The sequence below is a fragment of the Chlamydotis macqueenii genome, chromosome 1 (genome assembly GCF_036417535.1).
Source record: "Chlamydotis macqueenii isolate bChlMac1 chromosome 1, bChlMac1.mat, whole genome shotgun sequence".
Classification (NCBI taxonomy): Eukaryota; Metazoa; Chordata; class Aves; order Otidiformes; family Otididae; genus Chlamydotis; species Chlamydotis macqueenii.
This window is the reverse complement of record NC_141556.1, coordinates 121637915-121651758: the sequence shown is the minus strand read 5'-3', so window position 1 is coordinate 121651758 and position 13844 is coordinate 121637915. Positions and strand designations below refer to the sequence as shown.

The 13844-nt window shown below is 36.5% G+C and overlaps 1 protein-coding gene across 1 annotated transcript in view; it reads right to left on the bottom strand.

The window, feature by feature from the left end:
- TRAPPC10 (trafficking protein particle complex subunit 10) overlaps positions 1-13844 on the bottom strand; it is a 44388-nt gene that overhangs the window by 24728 nt on the left and 5816 nt on the right. Inside the window, exons 2-8 of the mRNA XM_086766057.1 lie at positions 9301-9382; positions 8455-8590; positions 7147-7343; positions 5302-5497; positions 4058-4169; positions 2770-3017; positions 352-498 (exon numbers count right to left, since the gene is read on the bottom strand). Coding sequence (XP_086622183.1) covers positions 352-498; positions 2770-3017; positions 4058-4169; positions 5302-5497; positions 7147-7343; positions 8455-8590; positions 9301-9382 — 1118 coding nt within the window. The remainder of the gene's footprint in view (positions 1-351; positions 499-2769; positions 3018-4057; positions 4170-5301; positions 5498-7146; positions 7344-8454; positions 8591-9300; positions 9383-13844) is intronic.

Genomic DNA, 13844 nt, shown 5'->3' with positions numbered 1-13844 from the left:
AGGCCACTTTACAACTTTTACTTTATGGTAAGGGGTGGTAACTGAAAAATTGCAAATTATTGCTTATTTGCCTCTTTCACAAGCCACGAAGGGTAACAACCTTCGGTGAAGTTAGGGGCCTGTTACTGCCATACTAACATACTGAAGAAATAATGAACTAGAACACTCCAGGCCTCATTTGGCAGCAGAAAACGCAGGTATAAAACTCAATGTCTCATCTAGACTAGACTCAAGACAATATACAGAATTCCATATTAAATTCCACAATAAAAAGTGCAAGATATGTTCCACAGAAACAAATGGTCTACTTCGAAATTGTAATACCACAACTGCAACACATCATTTGCTCACCTTCTCAGTGGCATAGCTCCATAAGCCAACTGTGTGGGAAACATTCGCATCTATTTGAGCCCTATCACAGCAGCCTTCTATTCTTTGTAAGACTTCCAAACAACTCAAAAATACCCAACAATCCAAAGCTCCAGGAGGAACAGAGACCTGAAGATGAACGGAAAAAAATAACTGGGAAATAAACATTAGTCAGATGAAAAAAACAGTTCAACAAAATACTTTTCTTGATACAACATTGCAGAGCCTTTTGGAAAAGCTTACTTTAAGAACACACAGAAAACAGGCCAACTCTTACTACCTCCTCAATAATTTATATATATTAGTTCAAGGACAGCTAAGCAACTAAACAGTGATTATATTAACTAGATTGGATGCACTGACCAAGATGAAAGGGAAAACAGGACTAATAGGTACTAGTACTTGGAAAAATTCCAAAAGTTTGGAAACTAAGCTTAGGGAAAGCAGAGTTAGGAAAAATTTCTGTAAATATACTACTACTTTCCTAAGGAGACATCAGATCTAACTGAAACTAAAAGTACACTAAGAAGTAGATTTAAAAAATGCGAAATAAAAAATTAATCTACATTTCCTTCACAACAGTAAGTTTGTTGATCATAGGATAAGACATCTGTCATGGACAATTAATTAAAGAATGGAGATAAACAAACAAGCCAACCACATGGGGGAGGGGAGCAGGGAGGGAGACCAAGAAGGTATTATCAGTCAGGACATGATAGAGAAAGACAGGAGAGTTTGATACTAGAATACTTCAAGAACTAAGATAAAGATAAGTGTAACTAAAGATCTACACTATAATCACAGTAGTGGTATCTCAAAATCTTCTTCATAAACAATGCAAAAATATGCCTTTTGGAAAGATAAGGAAAGCCTTGAAATCCATAATAAACTAGATAATTGACTAGTGTGATAGGAAAACTCAAGATGCAAGTACAATGCATTTGGGAAAAAAAAAAAAAAAAACCAAACCTAAAGATCTGCATTCTGAAAGACTTTTCTATCACTATAACAACAGTGATCACTAGCTCAGCAGTGGTAACTACATGGTGTGCAGAAGTAAGTGTTACTGTCTCACAGCCTGAACACCTGCACTCAGTTTGGATCACCACATCAAGACAGAAACAACAGAAATAAGAGATAGTGCAGAGAAGAGCTGCAGGCACTGGAGGCACAGGACAGACTTGGGGTGGAGCAAAAAGGGAACTGCAAGAAGCACCCTCAGAGGTTTAGAAGGCTGCATGTATTTGTTTTGGAATGAAAAAAAATGACCACAAAACACAGACACAAAACATACTATATATGGGAATTACATGTTAGTTTCAGAATACATGAAGGTGTTGGTAATGTATCTGAAGTAAATCTTCTGTTTCTAAATGCAGATGAACACATGGAACTTAGGGAATTTACTATCACAATATTAGACACACAAAAGTCAGCAGCTACTGTTATAATAGTGCAGATAAAACTAATAGAGAACCAGACATCCACAGGATTAGGGACATGGATGAGTCACAAGGTGAAATCCAGAAGTATTCTCAAGTACACTATGCTGTTTTTAAAGATGTATTTCAGTTCATAGACATCCGTGGTCGTACATGGAGGATGACCAGTGTACAACATCCCTAATAAGGGATCCCTTCCTTAGGGGATTTAAAAACACCAGTAGAAACTAAAGTATAGAGGGAGGGGCTGTAAAGCATGGATGCATGCAACATGACAAAAAAAAAAAAAAAAAATAACCAAAAATAACAACAACAAAACTTTGAGTGTCATCACTCAAAGGTTTCTTTCTCTTTCTTCTGCCATTGGATGAGATAGACAGAGATACATAGATACATACAGAGCTACATGCATAACACAAAAGAGCATTATCGGGCACCAAAAGGAATTACATAGCAAGAACCACAAAAGGCGGCCAAAGCAGCATCCAATGTGCATGGCAGTAAGAACCCCTAATGTAGATACTGTTTCTAGTTCAAAACTGCTTTTTGTTACAGACTGCTAGCCTGCATATCAGCATATTAACCCCTCTGCCTTATTTTCTTCAACACAACAGTTATAGATTTAAATTATGGGAACTAGAGTTCAAGAGACTGGCAATAAATCCAGGAAAGCAGCAGACAAATTACCTGCCAGCTTAAGAAGTTGACTTTCCAGGTGAAAACTAGAATACTTTAACTAAGTACAGGTTTGGGTTTTCAATGTGATGTCTCCAGATTTCTTTCTCATGATGAAACATTCAACTGTAGCACTGTTACAATCTGTTATTACAGCATCATTTTGATAACTCACAGCCAATGCTTACTGTATTCTGGTCATCAACATGTAAACTTCAAAAATCTTGTTAGATCATCATTGGATAAAATAATTTACATAATGGAATATATTACACTGACTCACTTCCAATAGCTTGAGTTCTTGCACACAGTTGTGAAGAAGCTCCAATGCTCGCTGGGAAACCTCCCATGGCCTCTGCAGGAAGATTAATAACGTGCACTGGCGAGAAAATAGGTAACTACGCAAGTCCAGTAGAGTAGCTTCTTGATTCTGAATTAGCTCTCTCTTCTCCATGTCTATTGGTTTTCGGAGAATTAAACCATTCCAGCTCCTCACTGGCTGGCAAAAAAATGTCAGCCAGTTTGCACCATCTAAGCAAACAAAGTTAATATCCAAGAATCAACCACTGCTTTCTATCAAAGCCTCTTTTTCCTCTCTACAGAGGTTGTCAACTGGCTCATTCTTTCTAAAATTTATCATATTAATAAATTACTTAATGTCTTAACTTTAAAAACAAAACAGAAAACCACCAGAATTGCCACAGCGAAGTTGATAACTGAATTTCAGAACATTTAAACTCTATAGGCATTTTGTCTTAATTGCATGTTTCTTATTAGTATAGTGGCAATCAGTTTATAATATATTTCTCAGCAATTAAGCCCACCTGAAGTTCAAAACAAACAAGCTTTGTCTACTTAAGGATTTCTTACTCAGCCATCATTGACAGATGTGCCCCCACTTTCAGGTATAGCATTAGGTTCAGTTAGGATAAATATATTTCATTCCAATTACTCCTCCGCTATATTTTTACCAGGTTCATAACACACATCTGATTAAAGTTGTTATGTAACAACATATGCTTTAATGTTAAAATGTTTTAATGAGCTATCTGATACTTCTTGCATAGTAATTTTTCTTGAAGAGAAAGTTAAATCTTCTGTAGTGAAAATTAAGCACATCTTTCTAGTCAGGTTTTTAGTGATTACCAACTGTCTCATGTAATTTTAGGCAAAACTGAATGCATTTTTCCAGGAAGCTTTTTACCGAGTAACTTAGCAGTGAGCTGCGAAAACAGCAACTGTATCCCAACCAGATCAATACTTAGGTAATTATAGAGTTTCAGGGCTCCGTTTGTAACGATCATTGAGTAAGAGCAAAACACAGGTTTTCATTAAAAATTACTTCTAAGCCTCAGAGACAAAAACCAGTAATATAATATAACTGATTGTACTCTTGAGTTTGTATAAAGCATAAAACAAGAGCACAAACTGCCTGCTGCATCTTCTCTGCAATGTACCATCTTTTTCTCTCATGTACACATATGGTACCCAAAGTACTAGGTTGTTTTAGCTGAAACATAGTGAAAAAATTGCTACATTTAACATCTATTTAACATTTTAAAGACACTTACCACCAGCCCCAAAGTTGACAACGTATTGAGAAAACAAGGCATCCAGTTCATCATACTGCACTAGTGCATCCTCAAATTGCTGCAGCATCTCAAAGACAAAGGCCAGCTCTTCCTTTTGACACACAATTAATAAACGAGCATGTTACTGATAGTAATCATGTCGGGTCTTACAGCCTGCCCTCATCCACACAGTGCTCTGAGAACTACATCTTCCAACATTCTTCCCCTTCCAGTATTCACACATGTAGGAAAACCTGCCATTGTAGCAATGCACCATTTCTTCCTAACATAGGAAGGTTCACTAAGGAAGATTAAGTCATACAGTTATACCAGTAAATTCTCTTGTGTATTCAGATCCTGATTCACTATGAGATATTGTTCATACATTTATTAAAAAGTTTTATTTTTTTTTTTTTTAAAAAAAAAGAGAGAGAAATATTGGTGGAGTCATCTCCCATAGCAGTAATAATTTGTTCTCCTCTCTTTACACAGTGAAGTCACCAACTGCAGTATCAATAAGGATTCAGCTGTACACAAAAAAGAGAGCCAAAGTGGTAAGTAGAAAAAGTCTGAGAATTAGATATATCATATGTAAGAGGTAGCGCATAAAGTCAAAGGAGACAGGAAGATCTGGTGGAATTGGTGTGGAGAACGGCACTGTAAAGGGACCAGAAAATTCCAAAGTAATCAAGACTTTTAGTTCTGTAAAACAAGAGTTTCTTGCTTTTCTCTACACTAGCTAAAACAAAGACATTTAGAAATAGAAAAAAAAATGCAATTCAAGTAATTCTCTACTTGAATACTTCAAAATAGACATTTCTCTAAAAATAATCTCCATACATACTGATAATAATGTAAATAAAGAAAGCATAGCAACATTCATATTAAATACTAATTACAAGCTTGAGTGTCTTTGTACAGGCATAGTAATGGGACATTGACCCAAAATTCAAGAGCAACTACTGAAAAAGTTCATAGATGCAATTTTTTGGCTTCAGTTGAGGTTCATAAAACTTTGACAAGGCCTGAGAAGATTCTGCTTCTGTAATAGCACTGTACTACAATGTCACACAAATCTGCTGCAAACAAGATCTAAAATGTCTGCTTTTATGCATCTTCATAATTCTTGCCCCAGTCCTCAAAGAATGAGCAGAACGTTCTAAGTGCCAGAAAGCCAACTACAACAAAAAAAAAAAAGCTATTATTAAAACGCAAGTACTTTCTTCAATAAAAAGGAGACTTACCTGGACCATGAAATACTCGCAGAAGCTCCACCCTGGCTCAGTCCTTTTCTCTCTCAAAGTTCTCATGTCATCTTCAAACTTGCCTAAGTTTTTGGTAAAAGACATGAGAAGCAATGTCCTGAGTTTGGTCAGGAAGGCATTCCAAGATTCCTGAGAACGGGAAGAGTCTTTCAAAGGGTCAGAAAGTACCACACATCTGTAAAGAGATCGATGAAAATTATTTCTGAGGAAAAAAGTTTGCTTAGCAATACAGTCAGCAGAATGGCAATTATGGTTACTCCTGGCAAGGATTATGCAAGACAAATCAAGATCCATTAGATCACATATAGTCACCCTTTCCTAAGTCACTTAAAGTTAATCTTCCATAGTATATTCTTACAGTATCTCGATTTGTTTTTCCACATCTTATGCACTAAAACTTCCACTGCTTTTCTCAGGAGAAGAAAAAAAACCAAACAAACAGATCACATCAATTCACAAATAAATCAGCCTTTTTTAGAGCATTTTCTTTCCTCAGTTTTTCCTACCACATTCAAAAAACTACCAATATCTCTAAAGGCAGGAAAATCTCTTATCCAAGTAAAATACCATTTCCGGTTAGAAAAGTCATCTTGTTTTGATAGGACAAGGAGTAACGGTTTTAAAATAGAAGGAGGTAGATTCAGATTAGATACTAGGAAAAAAATTTTTTACGCTGAGGGTGGTGGAACACTGGCACAGATTGCCCAGAGAGGTGGTGGCTGCCCCATCCCTGGAAACATTCAAGGCCAGGTTGGACGGGGCTCTGAGCAACCTGATCTGGTTGGAGATGTCCCTGCTTCTTGCAGGGGGGTTAGACTAGATGACCTCTGAAGGTCCCTTCCAACCCAAACTATTCCATGATTCTATGATCTTGCTCTATGTCAAAATGATTAAACCAAGCCAAACAATCAGTTAGAAACCAGAAGCAAAAACTGAATCAGAGTTGTTCAAGCTATTTGCCAAAATAACTCTGTAACATAGAGTTACTGTCTGGGTACAAAGAAAGTGCTGGCAATGTACAGTGTGTTGTAACATGCTGACCTGCCAGTCACTGCCAGCTTACACCAAGGTACAACGAGTGCTTCCATCTACCCTTTTCAACTTCAAATGTTCATCTTGTCACTCATTCTTAGGGGGAAAATCTCCCATTTAAGTTAACTCTTAAGGTTAAAAGAAAAAAATTTTAATATATAATAGATTCAGGGCAATGTTTCAGAGTTAAGGAAGACAGTGTGTATTAAAGTTGGTTTCAAATTAAGATTTCTGTATTTTGCTGACTTTAATGAAAGCAGAAATGATTCCATATATTCATTATTATTTTCCTTAGAATAAAAACATCTGAAGAAACTTGCTTTAAGTCAACTATCTCATAGCATAAAGGTGATTAAGTGAAAGGTTGAAAATACAATGGTAAAAAATAAGCCCTGTTGGCTTCATTTTCCCCTCTCATCTTACCTCCCACTACCTGTAGTTTTGGTAACATTTTTGCAAGCACCTAAGCAAACAAAAAACCCTAAAACTCTAAAAACTGATTATTACCACACTGTTCCCCTTAACCCTGTCTTAGCCAGGAGGAGATACTTGAAAGCTTTTTGAAACACATTTAAAAGCCACCACGAATCCAGGAAGAACTGAAAATAAACTCCTCCCTTTATTGCATGTGTCAGTCTTCTTCAGAGCATAGTTCTTACGGTACCATCAGTTTGAATGCTAGACATCAAGGAAAGTCTTTAAATGAGTAAGGAACCCATTACATGGGGAGTTGAGTTTTCAAATCAGCACACTAGTCAAAGGTTAAAATGTTTGCTGTAAAAGAACGCTCACCTGTCACTCTGTTTGTTACAGAAGTCATTTCTTATTTTATCTACTATAGAGGTTCGGGGAAGGATATTTGTTTTGTTCTTTTTCTTGGCATCACTCTCAACTACCACAATTAGCCAGTCCACTGAGTTGTGAGCTTTGAGAACATTCTGCCACTTGGTGATATCATCCTTGACTGTAGTTTTGTACACTTCTGTGTCCTGGGATTAGAAGTGGTGAATCATCAAATCAAACAGATATTCTGAACAATTTCAAAAGGCAAATTTTGCTCCAATAGAAGACAAACAGAAAGATATATCAAATAGAACAAGTGACAATAAGTTCAATTACAGAAAGAAATTAAACGACCTAAAGTATAGTAACATTCTAGTCTTTCAATTTAATTTATTTCTAGTATTTTGGTTAACAATAAATATATCTTAGTATTTGGTATATTATCATTCCTCAGATTACTGAAATTAAGATTTTAAAATATCATTTAAACTCTTCATTTTACACATTCTTGAACTTTACAACAAAAACATGTTTGAAATTACAAAGCTGAACTGTTTTGTTCTCACATAGTAACTGAAACGTGATATTTATGCCTTCTAACATTGCACAAATCCTAATCTGTTTAAAACCTTTTTCATAAAAATTAAAAAAACCCCACAGAAGTATTGTTTGGCACTTTTTTGGCTTCTGAGTTGGCTTTAAACAGATCAACTTAGACAACTCTAAAGGCTGTTCTGGATACTTTTTGCTTGGTCATAGATCAGATGTCACCTTTGTCCTTCAACTGGACAATTAATTCATAACAGAGGCCAAACAAAATGCAGTGGACTGTAAATAAAGAGGATTAAGACATTCCGAATCTTGCCCAGTTCAGATTGCTGACATGTACTACTACCAGACACATATGGAAGATGAACTAAAGAAAAAATACAGATCCTGAGATTTAACCTCGTGAACAGACCATAACTGAAATACTCTGGCCACATTTCTGTATTATGGAGCAAGTATGCTGTGCTACTGCAGTTAACACTGTTAGATTCTGGGTTTTTTTGTGACCAAGTACTGAAAATAGGTTATTCAAAAGCCTGTCCTCCTAGTGTCAAGCAACATTACAAAGAAATATGTTTACGGTAAAAAGTACTCAAGCTGACTAAGTTTTGTTTCCAATAATATGGAGTATGCATGCTTATGCAATGCAAACTTAATCGTTCAAATAAGCATGAAAAGTAAATGCAAAATAGCAGAGAGCACAAGTCTGAACAATTTCATTTTTAAATCTCAGTAATCAGTTTTTCATTATGCTTTCCTAATACTTACGCAACATTCTGTCCAATATATATGAAGAAAGGGAAAAGTCAAAAGAGCCTTATTCCCCTCTTTGGGTAGTAGCTCCTCTTTAAACTGAACAAAATTAGATTCTAGGTGAATCATCTTTGGAGCACGGCCATAAGACCTGCAAAGTTTAAAAACCTGAAATTAGTGGAGGAGACATACATAGCAGGATACAAAAATTAACACCTATTTTGGGGAAGAGGTATAAACTGAAATACTTTGGTGTTGGAAACTCACGAACTACCCTTACTGTAGTTTGCATAAAGTTATCCAAAATTTGATATCACTTGAAATTACATAGATGGTCCTTTTTGCAAGAACAGGAGCTAAAAGCTTTTCAGCTTTCACTATAAGATTTTCTTTATCTCTAGGACTTCTAGAAGTAGACAGTTCCAAATAAGAAAATTCCCAAAGTATTTTTTTCCAATCTGAAAACAGTGTGCTATACCAAACTTCTTGCAGGAAAGTGCATCTAATTCCACGTAAATTCTACCTATACTCTCATTAAGAGGAAATCATGTCACTTTCAGAACATGATGGCTGCTAAAACACATTAAAGCACCCACCAAGACAAACCCACAAACCACAAAACCAAAAAGAGAAACACAATATTACTATCATTTTTCTTTAGGTGAAGTTCAACATAGGCTGAGTGGAACTGATCATCCTGAACAACATTTACCTCTATTATCCAAGTTCCCCTTTCCTCAAGTCAGTTGCTACAGTCAACTCAATTTATGGTAAGAGCTTCTCAGAGCACAACAAATACACACTTTCCCTAGTTTAAAAACACACACTGAAATAGTATCACAGAATAAAACGTAAGTTTACCTCCTCCATTCCATGGGTTCTCTAGGAAGCTGCTGAGAGAGTGTGGGATATAAGGAAGTAAATAAATTCTGATCTCCAGCACCTAAAAGTGAAAGGTATTAATCTATTATCATGTGCAAATTATAGAAAAGATATTAATAAGATATACTATTAATGGCTTGTTTCAATAAAAAGATGTCATTTTGTCTGCTATGTGGAAATTGGAGGCTAGCACTGAATTACACTTTTTCAAATCATGTGCTCTCACTACCTAATACAACACTTGAACAAGGCATATAATACACATACTGTTAGAACTTCCCATTACAATTTTCCACATAGCTACATAATCCATATACCGAAGAGAGTACCATCCATAGAACTGGTCCAACTCCAAAAAACTAAATAAGCAAGTCCTTAGCCAGAGTTATTGGCTAAATAAAGTATATTGAAAAAACGTGAAGAATTTAGCCTTCAAAAACGAGAAGACTGGTTAGACAGTAGTTCACAGCCCTTCTGTAGCTGGGCCTACCATGAGAAAATTAGCATTAGCACACGTTCTGTGCTTTACTCAGTTTGAGTCCCCTCTTCCCATTATTCTGGGGCTGCTGTTAAATACGAAGCAGCTCCCTGCCGCAACACTGTTCTTGCTGCCTTCAGAAGCATCAGGTCTGTTAAGGTGGGACAGGGTCCCTGGAGCTGGCCCTTCACCGACACACAAGATCTGTGGTTAGGCTTTAATCACTCCGGCTTTGAACAACTACATTAAATGCAACGCCACTGGAGTAGCTACTTATATACATGATAGAACAAAATGTAGAGTCCACCATACCAAAAAAAATAAATTCTCAGTAGCCTATAAATATCAGTTCTTAAATTCTGTTCTTTTCCTTTGGGTACAGGGAGGATATGATAAGGAAAAGACAGGCCTAAAGTAAGTTCTTTCAACTTCTCGTCTTTGAGCAAAGACATGGTAAACTCTGGAACAAGGTACTCTGTCAGACATGTCAGAATCCAAACTGACCAGCAGACCATACCAGACAACGCATAATGCCCAAAGACTCTTTCATGATACTTAAAACAGAAGACATGGTATTTGATGTCTGGCAAACAGACATATCCAAATAAGAAGGGAGTAAGGTCAAAAATATATTTGTCACTGCATTTGATCATAGCTCTAAAATCTGTTGTGTCATGTGCCCTCTCTAAATCTGAGAGAATGAGCTGGCCCATACTAGTTTAATGGTATTGCTCATTAAATCTCTCATCTGCATGTTGCCCTGAGTTATCACAGCTATTGCTCCCTTCTCTGTGCTTCCTCCTTACTGCCTCATCTTTGGCGGCTGCATTCTCCTCCATCAAATACTGCAATTTAATTATAAAAAAGTCCTTCATTTCCTCCTATGGAGACTGTACTTTTGCCACTGAAGAGCTACATCTTCCAGTTAAGATTTTAACATGCGTACAGACAATTCTGCTATTTCCTGGTAATTTTCCACCTGTTTCCTTTTTACAATCATCTGCTGTTGTACAGCCCAACTTGAACAGAAAGATCATCTTCTTACCTTCCTGTGGAAGAGGGAGTTAAGGCTGGAGAAGCACCTGACATCCCTTCTTCTCCCTCCCTCTCTCCACGCAATCTCATCTCCTGGCACACAGCCACAAATTACCTCCACAGCAGTTTAGTATGCCTTAGTTTATCTTGGGAACCTTTTTCTAATCTACGCACCTCTACTGAATTTCCTCATATATACTATTTTGATTACTGGCCATTAGCAAAATTCTATCATCACACAACAACAACAAAACCAAAATTAAATTTTAGAACTCTGATTAAGCGCCAGAACAAGCATGCTCTTCTGATAACTGACCACAATAGCTATTATTCAGCAATACAATCTCCTAGAGCAGCTAAAAAACAATACAAAAAAAAAAAACCCAGTCTACTATTAGTGCTTTAGCCTTAAGTCTCAGAAATCTACTAAAGAAGCACTTTAGCCATGACTCTTCACCTACATCCTGTTCTGTCTGAATTAAGCGTACCATACGAAATCTTAAATAAGACTACAAACAAATGTCTAAAATGAATATCAAAGCAAGTGTTAGTCATATGTTAATGCTGTCTTACACCAAGTTACAACATCCTTACGGGTTAGGCCATGGAGAACAGTCTATTGATTTGCAACTCATTACTGCACATAAAAAGTGAAATATGGCTTACTGATTTAGTAACAGCATGATGACCACATCAACATGATAGCCCATGAAGCTTGAGGCCTGACTGAAAGAATGAGCCACGTATTTTACCTCTGGAGCATAACAAAGTGCTCTTTCTGTGCTGCACCTAAAAATCCAATGTATGCCACTAAAGAGTTTCAGAATTCAGCATCTTAAGTAAAAAGGATTATTGCAGAATACAGAGGAACTACTCTTTAATGGATAATGTTTAAGTGCCCTGATATTCCAGACATCCACATCACACTATCAGCTTAAGAAAGGTATATTCGCTCTAAAACCAGTTCATTTTTCCTCCTGCATTGGTTTTGAGGGCATATAAAATACATATAAGAATGTCATTTATGATCAAGGCAAGACTGTCCTCTAAGATTAGAAGAAAGGGGAGAACAGACCTTAAATGCAAAATATATCAGCTGTCTTTTGAACACAGACCAAACACTGCTACCACCTGTCACAAACACCCAAAGGACTGTAACATTTCAGGTTCTGCTCAACTAGACCCTGCATCTACTATAATCAGCATGTTTCAGTTGCTTACGTCAACAACACTGAAGTCATCAGCAGGCAACACTAGCACAACACTGACACAGGACAAACATCAAGACTAGTTCATAGTAAGGACTTGTAAGGACCGTAAGATTGCCAAGATGCACATTAAATTGTTAACAGCTTACTACTGGACTGCAGGGAAGGAGGGGAGCAACTCACAGGGAGCAGACAGTAAGAGCACAACCTTCCCAAATAACAGAACAAAACAATCACAAAGTATCACTCTAGTTTTGGAGTGGTGGTGTGCAAAATTCCTATCACTCAAGAAACCTTAAGCATGCTAGAAGTCTCATTCTCTTCTGTACATGTGTGCCTGAAACTTTAGGAGTTGCTGCATCCACAATCTACTTTCCAAAATATTTGAAAACAAACAAACAAACAAACAAACCCACAACCAAAAAACAACCAACCCCAAACCACACCACTACAGGAATTTTTACTTTTATCTGACTCAATTCTATGAATTTTGAATGAAACATTCCAAAAACACAAGTAACCCTGGAATTCAGACTTACAGCAAACCCCAAAAGTGTGCACAAGAGTTCTAGAATGGCTTCAAATATTTTGTTGTCGGTTTTTCGGGGAGAGGGTGTTTGTTTTGGTTGGGTTTTTCTGGTTGGTTGGGTGGAGGGGGGGTGTTTGAGGATTTACCCCCCACCCCCTCGCAAAAAAAAAACCAAACGACTAATGTTGCTGGATGCCTAAGCATAACTGTGTCACGGCAACTTCATTTCAGTGGACAGATCTCAAGATTAAGCCCTAACTCAAAGGATCCTCAGTAACGGAGGAAGGAAGCCCCTAACCAAGGATGATCAGACACAGCTGAAAAGGAGGAGGAAGGACATGCGTAAATGGGAAAGAAAAGTAATTTTGGAATCCTACTATTACTAAAGCCATGCGGCCTTCTACAGAAGGATTTTTTCTTTTGGAATCAACAGAATTAAGTAAGACCTAAATATCCCAATACAGATCATAACTAGGGAGTAACATTAAAGAATCATCCTTTATCACTTAAAACACAATAAGTGCCCATCTTGTGTTTTATTATATTAAGTTTGTCTAATATAAATCAATTAAATCTAATTAGACTAATATTATTTATAAAATATTTTTATTTCAAATGTGTACTTATGTTCAATTTTAAAATATATTCTACAACTTCTCTAATTTATATTATAAACCCAATAAGTCTTTTTTATTGTTTTATTTAAATACTTGATTAATTTTATTTATTTATTTTTTAATAGAAAAAAAAAAACCTGCTAGTCCATAGCCTCTGGAGTACTCATCTCAGTTTTTATACTACGCAAGTCGAAATTAATCTAGTCTCCATCTGGAGACAACACACACACCAAATTCAGAAAAAAACACAGTAATTCTTTAACTGATGCCACTCCAAGTATAGGGTGGTTCTGTGTGTGAAATGGTAAAACTTATTTTAACTAACACAATAATAGAAAGCAGTAATACTCAAATGATATGCACTAAAAAGAAACACTTCTGGAGAAATGCAAGAAAGGAGAAAGCACGTGTTTTTTTCCTTCCTTTCCACATTACAAAGTTCAGTAGGCATGCCCTTTGCCACTTACTTAAACACTTCACAAACAAATTAAGACAAACAGGCATCTGTCCAGAAATCAAATGCAAATAAAGCAGCAGAACCTTAAAAGGTTTTTAGGATAAGCCTAAATCAAGCACCAAATCAGACAGCATAATTTAAAAACATTTCTATCACCTTCAAAGAGCTGACATCCACCAAACTGACATCCAAAATGTAA